Source organism: Prionailurus bengalensis, chromosome C1, assembly GCF_016509475.1.
Source record: "Prionailurus bengalensis isolate Pbe53 chromosome C1, Fcat_Pben_1.1_paternal_pri, whole genome shotgun sequence".
NCBI lineage: Eukaryota > Metazoa > Chordata > Mammalia > Carnivora > Felidae > Prionailurus > Prionailurus bengalensis.
In genome coordinates this window covers 162,588,565-162,606,885 of record NC_057345.1, presented here as the reverse complement: position 1 = coordinate 162,606,885, position 18,321 = coordinate 162,588,565, and the positions used below count along the sequence as shown (strand labels likewise).

Below are 18,321 nucleotides of genomic sequence, written 5' to 3'. Positions count from 1 at the left end.
AGAGGCCGCTTTGGATCTTCGATCCTCCTCTCTGCCCCTCCCCCACTCGTTCTCCCCAAATAAAGCCACTGATCTGTATCTTTTCTGTAAGATGGAAGTCATTACAAAACCCATGGGCCCATCAGTGCTATAAAATGCCTCTTCCTGTGTTCATTCCTACTCAGAATTCCATTTTTAGGTTTTTCTCTATGTTCCTCCACTAGACCGTAAATCGTTTAAGTCTCGGAATCAGCTGTTACTAGTCACTATTCTTGAGTGAAAAACAATAGTTCCATTTCATATTAAAACATGGTAACAACAAAAATATCCCAGACAGCGACCAATTTTACAAACTCCCCTGAATTTAACCTTCCTAATCACATACCTAAAAGGGGGAGTTAGATTACAATTTGGGTTAAGAGTCCCAAGTTTATAAAAATACCCATTTCTTTTGGATCCATCTAGAATACCAGTTGTATAACCTCCCATAGCTTGATCATTTTCTCCCCAAATGAGTACATAGGGGTATACAGGATTTCCAAGAGAAGTCTAGAGATTAAGTCAGCAAACCTATAGTTAAGTGGCAGACTGTAAACATTTTAGGCTTTGTAAACCACTGTGTCACGTGCTTTTTTTACAACCCTCTAAAAAAGTAAAGAACATACTTAGTGCAACTGCCATATGAATATAGGCTACAGTAGGATCTGGCCCACAGGCTGTAATTTGTCAACTCTGGTCTAAACTGGATTATGAGAGCTTTCAGACTGTGCCTTGTCTTTGGCTTCTCTCAGTTCTAGAGCAGGCCTCAAGATATAGCATGGCCTAGGGGCGCCTGGGTGGCGCAGTTGGTTAAGCGTCCGACTTCAGCCAGGTCACGATCTCGCGGTCCGGGAGTTCGAGCCCCACGTCAGGCTCTGGGCTGATGGCTCAGAGCCTGGAGCCTGTTTCCAATTCTGTGTCTCCCTCTCTCTCTGCCCCTCCCCCATTCATGCTCTGTCTCTCTCTGTCCCAAAAAATAAATAAACGTTGAAAAAAAAAAAATTAAAAAAAAAAAAAAGATATAGCATGGCCTAAATACTCGAATGGTTCCATGGAACATGTGACTCTTGATCTCAGAGTTGTGAGTCTGAACCCCACACTGGGCGTGGAGCCTAAAGTATAAAAATTAAAAAATAAATACAGGCACCTGGGTGGCTCGGTCTGCCAAGTGTCTGACTTGGGCTCAGGGCATCTCATGATTCATGAGTTAGAGCCCCAAATTAGGCTCTCTCTCTCCCCCTCCCTCTCTCTGCCCCTCCCCCACTTGCTCGCTTTCTCTCTCAAAATAAACTTAAAAAACTTTTTTTCTAACTTAAAAAATATTCAAATGGCTGATAAAATCAAGCCAGGTATTTTGAAATTGGTGTTAGTTCTTGGGTTGGCAAATGGTGAAAGGAAAACAAAGTTGTAAAACTTCATGAGCATGTATTATTTTCTATCTATAGTTGTCTCCGCTGATTTTCTGATCACAGCAACTGGTTATATCACCAAGCTAGGTCCTGTTCAAAAGAGCTGGCCCTCAACCTTCAGAAACTTAAGCCAAAAGGCAGACTCTATAAAAGGTAGAAATGGTCTTTTGTTTAAATATGAGAAGACAATTAGGATTCAGTGCAGTTAAGATTATTAAAGAATAAAAAAGAAAACAGACAAGCTACAATATAACATTTTATTATTAAAATAAAAAACTTTGTATAAAAGCATTACAGACCAAAAGCTCTATTTACATTTATTGATTCAATGTCCAATTAGGCATCAAACACTGAATGGCCATAGCAATAGGCTACACATGCAAAGAAAATGGACAAAGACACTTTGATTCCACCTCTACAAAACGATCTAATGCAAAAAGGGGTCGGGTAGGGGGTAGGGGCGACACATGAATTCTGCCCAGAAATTAAAAGGACAGAGATGTCAAGTTAAACTGTTGAAAGTCACCCAACTCCAAAAAGGCACTTCTCATTGTTATAAAAGTGCTTAAAACCTGAACATGAACTCTGTGCCTAGTTTATAACTTCAAGAAAGTAAAAACTGCAAAGACTAGTCGTAGACTAGTACTAATATCAATTTTCCATGCAAAATGATCAGGAATTTGAAACATCTTACGTAGGAACAGAAATAAACTTGGCAAACTACAATTGCACAATACATGGAATATTCTCACGAGAGGCATCCAAAATAATACTCCATTTCCCAACAATTACCCAATTTTTCCACATGGTTTTAAGACTTGTGTGCCTTGATTCTGTTAGAAAAGGTTAACTAGTATGAACAATAAATCATAAATTGTGCTCACTGCTTTCCCGTAAACAAGTTAGAGGGCTGTTCTCTGGAATTCAATAGATGTAGTTAGTTAATGTTACTACTGTTTCTAAGTGCTTGGTTTTATGGGCAGATTCCAGGGCAGTTTCAACGCCAATTAAATCAAACATGCTTTCATAAAATTGCTATTCAAAAAGAATTCAGAAACAAAATGGTGGGAGGGAACCACTGGAAATAGAGGGGGATGGAATGAGGTGAGGGGTGGGGAAAAAAGCAAAGAAACAGCAGGAGGGCACAGTATATAGCTAGAGATATACCTCTGTGATGCTCAGAAACACGTTTGTTAGTGAGAGGAACTTGATTTGCGTTTCCTACAGAACAGACTGATCATCAAAATTTGTAACTCAGGTTCCAATCACATGACAAAATTGAAAACCTGAACTTGGAAGATTTGCACAGTGGAAGACGGGTACTGGATCTTCTAAATGCTATGCTTGCATTTCGAATTCCTGTTTCAGACTGAAAGAGAGAAAGGAACATGTCAGGATATGGTTTTCGACCTAAGAATTTTCTTTCGAAAGTTTAATTCACTGTTTTAAAAAATGTTTTCATTGAGGGGTGCCTGGGTGGCTCAGTCGGTTTAAGTGTCTGACTCTTGATTTTGGCTCAGGTCATGATCTCAAGGTTTGTAAGTTCGAGCCCTGCATCAGGTTCTCCACTGACTGTGTGGAGCCTGCTTGGGATTTTCTCCCCCTCTCTGCTCCTCCCCGACTCACATTGTCTACCTCTCTCAAAATAAGTAAACTTCAAGAAAAATTATTTAAAAATGTCTTTACTGAGTTGTAAAATAGTCAAGTGCATACATCTGAAATGTACAACTTGAATTTTTACACACTCACACGTACATGTCCCCACCACCCAGATGAAGATATAAAATGTCTCTAACATTCAAAAAGACTCCCAATGTGCCTGTTTCCAGTCAAAACATGCGGTTCCCACCACCTGGAGATAACCCCTATTCTGACTTCTATCACCTTCTTACTAAGATACATAAATGAATGTTAAGATTTGGGTGTGGAGGAGAGAAAAGCCAGCCAATTACCTTTTCAAGTAAGCATGCACGTTCCCAAAGCCATGGTATTTGGCTAAATACACAAGGACCCCAGTCGCACACCGCCCATCTCGCTGCCGACAGAAACTGCAGTTGCAGATTCGGCGGCAAGGCGGACAATACCAGTTCTGAAGGAGAATTGTGAAAAGGCACAGTTAAATCACATCTGCCCTTCCTCCTCTTACTTATCCATTTCTCTTTAATCTAAGGTAGGTATCATCAATTGCATTTAAATCTTTTTTTTTTAAATGAATAGAAAAACCTTTCATAGGTTTTTTAATAGGATTAATTTCCATTAGTCATTTCCTACATTCGAAGGATTATTTTCTTAGGAAATGCAGCAGAGGAAGTTACATAGCAATAGCAGGGGTAAACAGAATCGGCATCCCCTGAACGGCCTGGTCCCACAAACTCTGGAAAGGGGCTCACACTTAACCTAGCACCAACACTATGAATTCATCGGCCTCCCCTGAAATATGTATGCCCCACAACAATAAGGGCTCAGTCCTCTCATGGATGCCCTCCTTTGGGCCCTTTCAACTCGTGGCCCTTCAAGCCCACAGCACCACCCCTTCGAGGAACCTACTGGATCCAGCAGAGCATCCTTGACTTCTTCACCATAACGGTTTCGAAGGCAGGGGCCACAGAACTGGCCACGAACACCCCAGCACTCCGGGTTTCTGCAGTTTGTTTTGGTATCGATAGTTTTCTGGCGGCATTGGTGGCAAGTAGATCCCTACAAAGAGGCAAATAGGGGGAAAAAAGAACAAAATACTGCTTTTTGTATAGAGAAATAGCATAAAGAATGTCCTTCTTTGTGGATGGAGTCTGACAATTCGTCTTTGAATCCTATTTCAGATCTACATACATGGGTATATGCTAAGGACATGAAAAGTATATCAGGCATACTGATTTCATTCAATTGGCACATGCTATAGTTAATATGATCAACCCCACCCAAATCCTTTTTTATCTTTTGTATACCACCATACACCCAGCAACTGTGTATATAGTAGATATATGCTGAATCAATTTCTAAATTGAGAAAAGATCAACTGCTACCAAAGGCTTACTAAGCAAATACTACTATTGCAGACCAAGAGGTCTATATTCCAAAGATGCTAAAAACTCTCTTTTCTTCTATGAAAAGAAAAGAAAAGAAAAAAAAAAAAAAAAAAAAAAAAAAAAACAAACCACACAGGCACATATCCCACATGGTGAGACCTTTAACATTAGCAAAACTCTAAGGATAGAAGCTATCCTTTCTCTCACAGACATTCACGTTCACAGATAACAATTTAGAGGCTTGTACCAATGAACGGTTATAGATCTTCTCTCGAGAGTTGTTACAGATGTTCTCCAGCTCTTCCTCTGTAATTTCTTCCACAGGGCGAATTATATGTGGGAGGGTCATGGATCCGGCACGACGATTTCTGGGCACGTCATCTTCCTGCATGACAAAAATCATGGAATAGCGCTCTTACTGGTGCTCCCCAGTTCTGAATCTCGGATACAGGATTTGTAATTTCTCCACAAAGAATTCAACCTAGAAATCTGTTTTAGAGCTTATGGAGAAGATGCAAGTTGTTAAGTTTACTAAGGATATTCGGGACAACATCATGGAAATGATTCCGACATTAAGAAAAGGTGAAGAAACCTTTGACCTGCTCATCTAATAACAAAGCCCATCTATTTGATAGCATATGTGGCATTAACAATTTTAAACGGTTTGAGAAGCATGTTTACCACGGGTCATCTGGCGTTGAGGCTGCGTGTGTCCCTGTGCTGTGTATCGGACGCTGGGCCTGTGGAAGACGATAAACGGAAGGGCGAGCACAAATGTGGAGAACTCACATTCATGTAGTTGTCCATGGTCTTCCTCTTTCTCACCAACATGAACTTATCTTCCTCCTCTTCCTCCTCCTCTTCTGGGGGCAGAGCACTAAGGGACCCAAGGATCCGGGACCTTGACCTGGTGAGAGGACGAGCTCTCCGTTCAGGGTTTCTTCTGGAAGCAACACCTGGGAATGTACGCCTCCGGGTTGTCTTTGACTGCTAAACAAAACACATATGATGGAACCCATTTATTCCAGAATGAAGGTTCTGTGGCACCTTCTCTTTAAGTATGTTTTTGTAAAAGTAAAAGGAGAGCTCCATTTCCTAATTCTTTGTTCTTTCTAGAATTCATGAGAAAATGAGCCCCCAAATGATAGAGCTATTGTAATTCTGCTTTTTTTTCTTAAAATTTTTAAATGTTTCTTTATTTTTGAGAGAGAGAAAAAGAGAGAGAGAGAGAGAGAGAGAGCACACGTGTACGCAGGGGAGGGGCAGAGAGAGAGAAGACACAGAATCTGAAGCAGGCTCCAAGCTCCGAGCTATAGGCACAGAGCCCAATGCGGGGCCTGAACTCACACTGTGAGATCATGACCCGAGCCGAGGTCTGACACTCAACCGGCTGAGCCACCCAGGCGCGCCGTAATTCTGCTTTTCTAATACCAAGCTGTTTCCTCTCAAACTGAGAGATCATCTACTTATCCTTCCACTTAATAAGTCAGTTGAGCGTTTGACTTGGCTCAGGTCATGATCTCATGGGTTGGGAGTTCCAGCCTGGGTTGGGCTTGCTGCTGTCAGCACAGAGCCTGCTCTGGATCCTCTGTCCTTTCTCTGCCCCTCCCCTGCATGCACTCTCTGTCAAAACTAAACAAACATTTAAACAAAATTGTTTTTTCCTTCTTTTTTCTCATTCTCAGTTATTAAAAACCTATTATTATGCATCTATTATGTAGAAGGAATATACTAATGTTAAGAAAAAAAAATTTTTTTTCCAGTATTTACTCCCTGTGCTTGAGGGACTTAGCTGAGTTGGGAAGGAGAGAAAGAACCAATCCGAAGGGTTAGTTTAAGCACTGCAGAAGCATGGCTTGGGGAGGCCCCACCTGCCCTGGGATGTACAGAAGAGGTCCCAGAGATCGGTTAGAAGGTTTTCTCTACTTCCTCTTTGTCTGTAGGACTACACAAAATAAGGAAATTGGATTTTAAAATAACAAATCTACATTAGACCTGTCCATAATACTATTATACAAATAAGGATCACACTTACCGAACTGGGGCCTGGTAGGGAACGCCTTCCAGGGAATGAGCCAGGGAAACTTTCTAATTCTGACATTAGTTTTGCAAGCTAAAAAGGGAAGAAATTCAACAGAAACTATTAGTTTAGGTTACTTGCCAAAAATGAAATTACAGTGCACATCTCGAGTTTGATTTAACTTATACATTTACCGAGACTTTAATGATTAAAAAAGATTTTTTAAGGAAATTTTTTAGGAATTTAGGAAAAAGAAGCACGTCTTAAAGCATATTTTATGAAGACTTCACAGCTACACTGAAAATAATTCTTAGGACAGATATAAGCAACAAGCGGCTTAGAGAAAGGCCAGGAAGAGTTTTAGCACAAAGTCAGACACCTACCATTGCTTTGTTTTGCTTTATATTTAAAGCTCTTTTCTCCAAAAAATTCATGCCATTTTCATCTTCTGAATCAGAACTGGAATCGGTCACAGAATTCTCAGAGGGTTCTGGGGGTGCTGCTCTCTTGTTGGCGGCTCCCCTGGTGTTCTGGGTTGGAAACTTCATGGCCACGCGGAGGGGTCCGGATCTTCTGCACTGGCTTCGGGTCCTGCAGCCAGTGTGGTCTGACTGCAGTCTCTAGTTAATTGGGTGGGAACAATAGAATCGTTAATGACTTGCTGATTGTCCCACAGGCTGCACCAGTATGACTACCAAATTCCTTTTGGACAAGAGACAATGGCATCAAATAAATTTTAACTGAATACTTTAACTGTCAATTGTAATTGATAGCTCTGGGTAACAAAATCAGGAATTACAACAATCTGAGTGTTAACTCACATAGCCTATCTGAGACACATCATTACAAGTCATTATCATAGCCCTTAGGCCAGTGGTTTTGAGTCATTTTTTTGAAATGTGAAATTCCTAGCTCCTTTTTTAATTTCTTTAAAAAAAAATAGACCTTTGGTTTATTACAAGAATTCCTACAATTGTGCTCTCCCATAAACATGGTTTCAATGGTTATGGCATTAAACTATATTAAAGGGATCTTTGTTCTCTAATCTACTTTTTAAAAAATTCACAGTAAATATATGTGACATAAAAATATACCATTTTAAACTTTTCGTTTTTATTTTTAAGTAGGCCTCACACCCAGCGTGGAACCCAACACGGGCCTTAAACTCCTGACCCTGATATCAAGACCTGAGCTGAGATCAAAAGTTGAACCATTAACTGACCGAGCCGTGCAGGTGCCCCACCATTTTAACTATTTTTAAGTGTATAGTTCAGTGGCATTGAATACATTCACACTGTTGTGTAACCATCACCACAATCCATCTCCAAAACTTTTTCATCTTCCCAAACTGAAACCGTACCCATGAAATACTAACTCCCCATTCCACCCCTGGCTTCTGGCAACCACCATTCTACTTTCTGTCGCTACGAATTTGACTACTCTAGATAGCTCTCTAATCATCTTATTGAACATTTAAAAATTAGAGGAAGAGAAAAAAAGGAGATTCCAAAAGTAAGTTTCCACCATTAAAGATGCATTAAAATTATCCATTAGGGAAAGACAAATCAGAATCACAAGATACTGCTTCATTACCTACTAGTAGAACTGAATCAGTAACAAGAATGTATGAGAAGGATATAGAGAAACTGGAACCCGCCTACACTACAGGTAGGAATGTAAAATGGTGCAGCTACTTAGGAAAACAGCGTGTCAGTTCATTAAAAGGCCAGAGTTACTATATAATCCAATCATATATATACTCCAAGAATATATGTCCACACAAAAACTTGATCATGAATGTTCAAAGAAGTACTATTCACAATAGCCAAAAGGTACAATCAATCCAAAAATCCACCAACTGGTGAATAGGATAAATACAATGTAGCATTTTCAGAAAATATCATTCAGCAGTAAAAAAGTTATCAAGTACTAGCACCTACCACAACATGGAAGAACCTTGAAAACATTTCGTGAAGTGAAAGAAGCCAGTCACAAAAGACTGCATTCATTTATACGCTGTCCAAAATATAAAAACCTCTAACAGTAGAAGATAGACTGGTGGTTGCCGATTGAGGATATTGGGAAAGGACGTTCATGGGAACAGGGTTTTGCGGGAGGTGATCAAAACATTCTAAATCGACTGTGGTGATGGTTGAAAAAAAATGAGAAAGGAAAAAATACCACTCATAAAACTTCCAGAAATGGAAGAGCCATTTTTTTTTTTAACATTCAAACATTTCTGAAATCCAAACAGCTTTTAGTATTCTTCATGTACTTTTAGTATGCATGATTAGGAGAAAATGACAAACTTTTATGAGTTCTTAAGACTTTTAATTGATTGGCATGTTATCAATCGAAACAAACAGCAACCACAAAGAATGGAAACATTGTCCAGAAATGACTCAGGCTGTAGACAACGTTTGGGTCACATCCAGTATTTGCAGACCAGTAATAACTCCTGATATGCACTGATTTGGACCACCGTCACTTCTTAGGGGAAATGTTACATTACCACAAAGTTAGATAGTGATAAACACTCCGTGGCCAGGTGTCCTTTTAAGTCAGGATCAGTGTGGTCCCCGGGAGTGGCCCCACATCAGACCACCATGAGCTGAAGAGCACGCACCTGACTATAAATCAACACACTGCTTCCTTTGTTCAGACAGTCTTGTTCACAAGAGTCTGCAGAACTAAACAGTATGCTCAGGGAGAGTGGGACTGACGTGCAGCAGCAGCAGTGGCCTGAGCAGAATGACAGAGGTTATGGGCAAGGCAGCGTGCACAAGAAAAGCCAGCCAAGGAGCCAAAGTCAAAGCATGAAGGGTCCTAATTGTCATTATCTGCACTCGAACTCCTGCACATGAGTTATCACAGGTTTTCTGGATGCAGATGTATGTAAGATCCACCACGGGAACCAACATTTACCAAAGGCCTGCCCCATGCCAGGCCGGTACTGGGCTGGGCACTTGAACTTCAATGTGAATGTGGCTGATCTGGAGGACATGCGTGCTTCTGATCATCAGGGTAGATTTTTGTGGCAACAGAAATCTGGAGGTCTGTCAATTTTATCTTACCAGTTTCCAAGATTTTCAGAGCCTACAAAATATTCAAGCTTTACAAGTAGGACTACATCAGTAAAAACTGCTGTAAGACATGAAGAAAAGAACTCAAAATTTTAAAAAGGTCAACAAAATTTCCTGGCATGACTAAAATGAAAATTACAAGAAAAAAAACTTTTTTAAAACAAGCGTGTCATGCCTGTAAATGTACCTTACTTCTTGATATTGGTTCTCAAACTCACCATTCCATCTTGTATCTCACTCTCTGAGAAACCGCAAAATGATTCATCGTCAGAGTCGGCATGAAAAATACTGGCCAGTTCTTTAGTGACATCTGGCCTTGGTTTCTGTAAAAATCCACAATGGTCTAACACATCTTGCACCTCACTTTCTGAAAAGCCGCAGAAAGATTCATTATCAGAGTCCTCATAAAAAACATTTGCCAGTTCTTCACTGATATCTGACCTGAATTTAGGTTTCTGTAAAATAAATAAATAAATGTGGTTGTGCATTTTCCCCCTTTTTCAAGAACCAATTTTCCATAAACCGTGCAGAGAGCAAATCACATTTACAAGTGCACTACAAGAGAACAGCTTTTGTTACAAAGAAAAATGGTTCAGAGGTTTACAAATGATTTCTGAGTTGTTATGGCAAATCATCAAGCATGTTAGGTTAGGCGACATTTCAAAAGGATAGAATAAGTAGCTAATCTACCTCCAACAATTACTACCTAGAACCACAGCAAAAAATGAAATGAAATTACAATGCATACTGTATTTTCCTAGCGGCTGTGTAGAAATGCAGGCAAAAAGCAAGCAGTTTTAATCACGCACAAAGCATTTGGGGGCATTTTGAGCACTGCAGACTCAATTCTGTTTATTCTCAGGCAGCACTTACCGTGTTTGCAAAATTATCAGAAGCAAAGCTGTCACAACTGTCATCAGAGGATGACGAGGTTTCCATGGAAATCAACTTCACGTATCTAAATTTCTTTAAGTTCTTCTTTACTCCGTGACCCTTTTGCTGCAAAGGAAAATGGCAATACTATTAAGTGGGACACTTACTACACTAACTAAAGACATCATTTTTGAGTTTAGTAGGTTGAAACAGTGCAGAGTCAACATTACCATTTCTTATGTCCTATACAGAAAAAGGAGGATTTGCAAATGCTACAAAAATATTTTCAAAACCTGGTAAAACCATAAAAGGAAGGGGATCCCTTTGAAGGGATATTGTTAAGGACATTTATCAAAATAATGAAACATCTATAGGGCTACCTCACTGTGCACCTTTCTTCCCACCAAGCTGAGAGTATACTGAGTTCCCAAGGGGTTTCATGCTGGCCTCCTAAAATCTGCCTGTTAATAAAAAACATTAGATTGCACTTCTAAAAGGAAATTTTCAAAAGTACAAAATGGTAGAGTTCCTCGGCCAAAATCAACCTAATGAGGTCTTTTTATATAAGCTTTGGGCTCTGTACTGTGATGCTAATTTCCCAAACTACAAAAACTGGGCAGCACCTCTATTTCAAGATGGCAGGCTTTCAAACAGGCCCTGTTCCAACCAGGAAGGGTATAGTGATTTCAGCACAAGTCCTTATAAATCAAGTACATCAACTCAGTGAACAAACATACAAGGAGCCAAGTTAAAGGTCAAACAGCACTCCAAACCCAGGTAGAATGCCTGATCCCACTTCAGCGCTCCACTAGCCTGGCCTGATATTCAGTTCTCCTGTCTCCTTGCTGTACAAGTCTTAAATTTTTAGAAGTCCTTCTGTTAAGTCACAAATTACTTGTAGATTACTTGTTAAACACCGAACAACCTGGCATTGCTCACAAAAAAATGAAATTGGTGTCTATCTCCTGTTAAAACAGCAGTATTAGATCCTGTATTTTAATTTTCTTAAATATGGCCACGCAACAAAAGTGATTCCTCACAATGAAAACTTTGGAAGGCAAGCTCTGCTATGGGTCCCACAAAATAATGCCAAGATGTGCGGTGTCAGGTGAAATGAACATTCTTTTTCCTTTTTTTTAAGTTTTATTTATTTATTTGGGAGGGGAGGGGCAGAGAGAGAGTCCCAAGCAGCGCAGAGCCCGTAGAGGGGAGGGGAGCTTGGAGGCTCCAACTCATTAACCATAAGATCATGACCTGAGCAGAAACCAAGAATCCGAATGAGCCACCCAGGCGCCCCATGGAAAGAACACTCTTGACCTTCTTTGTACACCTAACATTCTGCATTTCATTTCAATCTCTTGCAAATAAAATGACGTCTTTTGTCCTTTTAGAAAGGGAAGAAAATGTGATGATACGCAGAACTACTACCCATTAGAAGGGTTCTCAGAAACACCCTATTTTCCAGGTGAGGAAATTCAAGGCTCCAGGGAGGTGAAATAGAGCGCCCAAGCTGACACAGTTGGCAGGAGAACCCAATTCTGCAATCTCCTAAAACAGCAGCGCACCTTGCACTGCTGCAGCAATTATCACCATTTACTCATCAATCTACCTGCAAGCAGTCAAAGGCCCAAGACAGCCTCAAGGCAGGCAGTCTACTGGAAGCCGACAGCACTAATGCTGGGCTTTAACAAGTCAGCACATGCCAAGACTCAGTTAACCGGTGGAGGAAAAGACATAGAAAAAGGCAAATGGTTATGGCTAAGTCGAACTTTTCCGGCAGGCCGGTAACTATACCATTTAGTAGGTGTTTTTATTTTCCTGCCAGGCACTAAGCATGTTTTCACATGAATTCCTTGTAACAAAGGTGCTGTCATTCTTCCCATTTAACAGACGGGAAAGCTGAGGCACGAGACGTGAAGTAGGTTACTCAAGTCACAGGATGGCCCACATTTGAACCCAGGTACGTCAGATTCCAAGCCCAATTTGCCCAAGGCTTTCTTCTACCTGAAAGCTACACCCGGTTACACCCGGCAGAGCTGTCTTTGAAACCACGCCCCCAACACGTCCACTCCCCACCCCCCCCAACGAAAACCCCAGCTTCCCCACTTGTGTTAATCTTTATTTATTTTGAGCATGTCACTTTCTTCCTTTTCACCCAGCCCCCATCTTCTAACCTCTCCTGGGGCAGACCCTACGTTCCGGTTTCCGTTAGAGCAAAAAGTAACGTTCCATTCAGGGCAACGTCCTGCAGCTGTGAGTAAGGTTGATGAATGGAAAACGAGCAAATGGTGGGCGAACAGTTTGGACCACCAGATCTTTTAAGTGCTCTTAACCACCGCCCTGAACTAGAGACGCCTCCCCCCCACGTGTGCAACACAAATTCTAAAGAGACCGTTTTTGCAACACCTTTAAACTTCAAACCCACCGACCCCCGGCAGTTAGAAGCGGATGCCGCTGTGGCAGCCGCAAAATCCCGTGGGGACCGCGTCCAAGGTCCCCCTCCCCCCCGCCCCACTGTGCACGAGTCAAGCCACAGCGAGCCACCCGCCCGCCCATGGCTGCACGCTGGAAAGGGCTGGGCGGCTGCACGGCAAACCGCAGGGAGCGGGGAGGGTGGCGCTCCTCTCCGTCCGGGCTCAGGCCGGCAGACACAATGGGGAACCCGCCAGCCCCGGCTACTGTCTGGCCCCGGGCGCACGTGCACTTAGAGCGCACGTGGCCTCAGGTTCTCCGGCGCGGCCAGCCCTGCAAACTGCTCACATCTCCGAACAGCCTGCGCACGAGACGGGGCCGACCCCGCGCGCCGAATTACCCAAAATGCACAAAACCTGGGGTTTGCCTAAACGGATGCCGCCCAAGACGGCCACCAGTTAACTCCGTCCGCGGTAGTTGGAGGGAGTCGTTCCGCGCCCAGCACCCACCGCACCCGCCCCTCGGGTTAGTCCGCCTAGCGCTCACCCGCACGCGGCGAGCGTCCATGCCGGTGGCGGGTGCCCAGGCCGGCGCTCAGAGCTGGGAGAGCGAAGCACCGCGCGAGCAGCGGTCCCAGTGAGCCGAAGGAGTAGGAGATGCGGCAGGCGGGCGGGGCGCGCAGACCCGGGCCCAGAGGGGCGGGGCTCCGGCCGGGTTTCCCGCGTTGGGGCGCAGGTCCTGCAAGCTGTGGTAACCGCGTGTCCAGGAGCGAGACGTACTCGGCGCCGGGGGGAAAAAGCCGCCTCCCAAATATTATGACCTCGAGCACCAACCTAGGAATCTCCAAAAGCCACCGTAGAAAACCGACCCTTTTAGGGCTCCAGGACCACTCTCTTTACGTCGCTGCACGGTCCTGAGCGAATGGCGCGAAAGAGGTTCGTATTGCCTCGGGGTTACCAGGCTGATTTGCATGAATTCCGGGCTGAGAGAGGAAAAGTGCAGATACGGGGTAATGGAGAGCAGCGCGGGAGTCTTGGGGATCTTGGCATTTAGCACTTTAATTGCGACGTGCGGTTTACATCATTAGATATAAAAATCAAAGAATTAAGCACGAACTACAATCTTTATTAGCCCAGTCGCTGTCCTGAGTGAGGCACCTCGTATTTGGTAACCACATCGTTATCTGAAGCGATTAAATGGGGTAACTCCTGACGTTTCATTCCAGAAAGCACCCGAAGCTGTGTTGCAGTTTTACATAAGCCTTGTGATTTTGAAATTAGAAAAAAAGGGGTTGCTATTAGTTAAGACTTAACTGCGGGATTCTAAAGCCTTTAGAATTTATCTGTCGGGATAGAACCTAAAGGCTATTAATGTGGTTTGGCGATCATATCTTTTGTCAGAATTTATAATTACCGAAATTGGAATGAATGTGAGATGTTTTTCATTTGCCTTTTTAATCAAACCTGACATTCCGACGCAGTAAGGTGTGACTTTTTAAGCATATTTTGTAGAGAGCAGAAATAAAGTAGCTTTCAGAAGAAAAAGCAAAATAATTTGGGTTGCTTTAAAAAACCCTAATTATAATCTCTCATTTAAAACAAGTGCTTGAAATGAAAATATTCGAATTTTCGCCCTTAAAAAACTTTTCTCTGGGGGAAGAATTCCTTTGCAGTGAGAGAGCATGCGTGAATCCACCGCGTTCCTCTCTGGATGTATTGAATACAAAAACTTGGGAGCAAGTAATGCTAGAGAACAATGGATTGGAAGAATTGGGAGGGTCTTGGTCGGAGTCTAAGAGCCTTTCTAAAACTAACGCCTTGGCCATGGTCATTCTGTGACAGTGCAAGGGACAAAGAACTCATGGTCTCGAAGGTAGGCGCCAGGGGAGGCGGTTTGCCTGGGGAAATTCTTGGCAGTGTTGGGGATGGGGGGGGGTGTCAATAAGTGTTGAGTAAATAACCATATAAATGGTGAAAGAACTAAAATTGTGGTCAGTGCTGTGTCCTTGGGGATACAGTTTTGTGACACTACAATTTAAGTATGTGAGAATTTGGAATTGTGAAATGCATAAAGTAAGGGAAGATTAAGCCACTTGAACTCTGAAAAGTTCTGATAGGAAAATTCTTAGATCTCTTGGGGCACTAGAAAGTAATTTAGTTTACACAATTTTTTTTTTTTAAGGTTAAGCTGTCAGTCTTTTTAGTAAGTAGGAAGATGCAAGTTAAAACAAAGCAATAGAGTTCCACTCAGACTGGCGAAAATGGAAAAGCCTGATAAGACCAGGTATTGGTAAGGAAATGAGGAAATTGCTGCAATGATGTTAGTAGTGTGATTTTATTTTACTTTGGAGGGCAGTTCAGAAATCTTTAGTAAAACCCAGCAAAACCACTTCCAGTTGTAAACAGAGTTTTTCACACTGCAGGTGAATTGTGAAATCAATTTACTGGATTACAGCTAGCACATTTTCTCTTTTTGAAATTGGGTAAAAAAAATTTAGGAGTAGTAAGTGTGAGTGTTGTTTTCTGCAACTTTGTGTCACTTTGGGTGTGTGCTTTGTATAAATGTGTATTTCATATTGTGCTTCACCATCAACAAAAGTTTTAAGATCGTGTCCTGGAGAATGTGCATGTTGAGTCTTGTACTGGTGCTGTCTCATTCGTTCAGGTTAAGTATGGACGATGCCTGTTACACTAGACACTATTCTGAGAACTGGGGACACGAAGGCCAGGGACTTTACATTCTAGTGGAGGAACAGAAGTAAACAAGATAATTTCAGGTGTGATAACTTCTGAGAAGAAAAAAGCAGGATAAGGAGAAACGAAATGAAAGAGGTATTCAGATAAGAAAAAACAGGAAAGGCTTCTCTGAGGAGTTATCTGATCAGGAGCCTGAATAAAGCAAGAGACCAAGCCATACACAAATGAGGGAAGTGCTGACTTCAGGCAGAATGAACAGCTGATTCAAAGGCTCTGTAAGACAGCTAGCAGCAGAAGCCAAATATTCCTTTTTTTTTTTTTTTTAATGTTTATTTGTTATTTTTTTAATTGGGGAGAGCACAAGTGGGGGAAGGGTGGAGGGGGCGGAACAGACGATCTGAAGCAGGCTCTATGCTAACAGGCTGATGATGGCAGCCAGTTGATGTGGGGCTTGAACTCACAAACCATGAGTGGTAACCTGAGCCACCCAGGTGCCCCAGAAGCCAAGTATTCTTGACTAGAGAGAGCTAGGGAAGGAAAGGGAGAGGGGCCAGATCATGTGGGGTCTTCCTGACCTTGGGAAGAGCTTTGGATTTCATCGTAGGTACAATGGGAAGGATTTTGATGAAGGACAGACCCAATCTGACCCCATGAGCTTTGTGAACTATGGATTGAAAGGGAGCAGAATTGAAAGCTCAAGTCACTTAGGAGCCCCTGGAGGAGAAAATGATGGCTTGGACTAGAGTAGTTTTGGAGTGGGAAGAAGTGCTCAGATTTAAGATATGTTATTTTGAAGATAGAGCTAATGGCACTGGAGGGATGGATGGTTCATTCATACTAGCATTGTGTATCATAGTAAAAATATTCCAAATAAACTAAATGCCCCTCAGAAGGGAAATGGATGTATAAACAGTGGCATATTCATACAATGGCATTTGAACAGTAGTTCAAATGAATGACCTAGCTTACTTACCTCAATACAGATAAATCTTAATGTTGAATGAAAAAGCAAATTGCAAACATTTCTGCAAATTGTACCCCTTATGCAAATTTTAGAAACATAATTTAAGTTGTGAAAGTATAAAAACATGCACAAACAAAATATGATAGAGGTAAACTCAAGGAGGGAAGAAAAAAGAGGAGATGCAGGCTTCCGCCCGCTCTATCATTCATTGATTCTTTCTTTAAAACTAAACCGTGTGAAGCAAATATGGCAAAGTGTTAAATGTGAGTGGTGGGTATATGAGTGTCTTTTATGTTTTTACTTTCTGTGGGTTTTTATATTCTTTTGGATCTGAAACTTTTTATAAGAAAAATTTTTTAAATTTTGAAACATTTGTCCTGTCAATCAAGATGAATATTTGTAGTGTTAAATATTCAGTCCCTTTACAGCGTCCTATAAATGGGAATGCAAGTTCATCTTGCAATTTTAGGTACCTCATAAAGGTCTTAAGTCACTGTGTTACCATATACTGGTAAATATGTTCATTTTAAGTGAAAGACACAAAATGAGTAAGAATGGAAATTCAGTGCAGAGATTGATGAGGGCCCAGGCCACAGCAACAGGTAACAGGGAATGACATTTCATAAGCACATACCTGACATCTACAGACAGTATCTGGTATGAGGGCTGTAAATACAATAGGTACCTAGAAAATATTTACTACCAACTAAAATGATTATACATGGAATTTTAAATCTAAAACGTTCTAAAATACCAGTCTCTTGTTGAAGAGCTTTATCTTTAAGGATTGGTGTGTGTTGTCCTATAGCTTTTATTCACCATGCACAAAGAATTCCATTTCCTATTACTAAGTTTGAAATTTGATCCTGAGGTTCTGAGCACTCAGCACTTATATAATGAAGTGAGCTAAAGTCAAACTTGAACTCAAGATGATTGATTTTAGGACAAAGAATGCAAGAATTAATGAGATGTATCATTTTTATTTTTTTTTGTTTTTCTTAATGTTTATTTATTTTTGAAAGAGAGAGTGAGCAAGCAGGGGAGGGGCAGAGAGAGGGAGACACAGAATGCAAGCAGGCTCTAGGCTCTGAGCTGTCAGCACAGAGCTCCACCCCGGGGCTCGAACTCATGAACCATGAGATCGTGACATGAACCAAAGTCAGACATTTAACTGACTGAGCTCCCCAGGTGCCCTGAGATGTATCATTTTTAGATGCGATTTCAAAGCAAAGCTGATGTCCCAGTAGACATGCTGTTCTCGGTCCCATATGCCCTTCCTTCTCTCAGGAAATGTAATGTGAACCCAAGTTGTTCAGTAAACTAGAGACCTTCCAATAGACCGCACACACCCAAGAGACAAAGGGCTGGAAAAGGGTTTCACTGTGTTTGAGAATACAGACAGGTTGCAGTCTGTCACAAATCTCTATTCTAAATAACCCCCTAATTATAGGTTTACCTCCCCAGTGTCTGCTTTCAGGATGTACAAAGGCAAGAAACCTAAAAGGCCTAAAGTTACCCTTCTGTTGCCAGAAGCCACTCTGGGGGAGGGCCTAGCCCATTACCAACCTGGTTCAGTTTAGTCCACAAATCTTACCACTCCAAACTCTGTTGGTATGTTGCTTTTGATTACATGTCAGCACTGTTAAGCAGATCGTTTTGCAGACAACTGATCCCTGATTAGAGAAAGGAACATAGAAACATGAATGCAAAGCTGGTCATCTGTAGCAAGAGGAAATACTTGTTTTTTCATGGATAGGCATTGTTCATTTTGAAATATTTCACTGTGTAGGGGCACCTGGGTGACTCAGTAGGTTAAGCAT

At 41.8% G+C, this 18,321-nt stretch overlaps 1 protein-coding gene across 2 annotated transcripts; it reads right to left on the bottom strand.

Moving 5' to 3' along the window:
- Window positions 1–1,673: 1,673 nt before the first annotated feature.
- CDCA7 (cell division cycle associated 7) lies at window positions 1,674–13,559 on the bottom strand. 2 transcript variants are annotated; one of them, XM_043577072.1, is made up of 10 exons: window positions 13,388–13,555; window positions 10,430–10,555; window positions 9,775–10,011; window positions 6,857–7,093; window positions 6,489–6,566; window positions 5,243–5,443; window positions 4,701–4,838; window positions 3,975–4,124; window positions 3,380–3,516; window positions 1,674–2,796 (listed from the first exon to the last, which is right to left on the bottom strand). In XM_043577072.1, the coding sequence occupies exons 1-10, from the start codon at window positions 13,406–13,408 to the stop codon at window positions 2,766–2,768; spliced, it is 1,356 nt and encodes a 451-aa protein (XP_043433007.1). In that variant the 5' UTR covers window positions 13,409–13,555; the 3' UTR covers window positions 1,674–2,765. The 2 variants fall into 2 exon arrangements, with proteins under 2 accessions (XP_043433007.1, XP_043433008.1); XM_043577073.1 differs by lacking the exon at window positions 9,775–10,011 and having other exon boundaries at window positions 13,388–13,559.
- Between the last annotated feature and the right edge of the window lie 4,762 nt (window positions 13,560–18,321).

Coding starts and splice junctions, on each gene's coding strand:
- CDCA7 (XM_043577072.1), bottom strand. CDS start 13,408: ATGGACGCTCGCCGCGTGCGG. Junction 3,517..3,974: donor AGGATGCTCTGCTGGATCCA/GTAGGTTCCTCG, acceptor ATTCTCCTTCAG/AACTGGTATTGTCCGCCTTG. Junction 2,797..3,379: donor GTGCATGCTTACTTGAAAAG/GTAATTGGCTGG, acceptor TCTCTCTTTCAG/TCTGAAACAGGAATTCGAAA.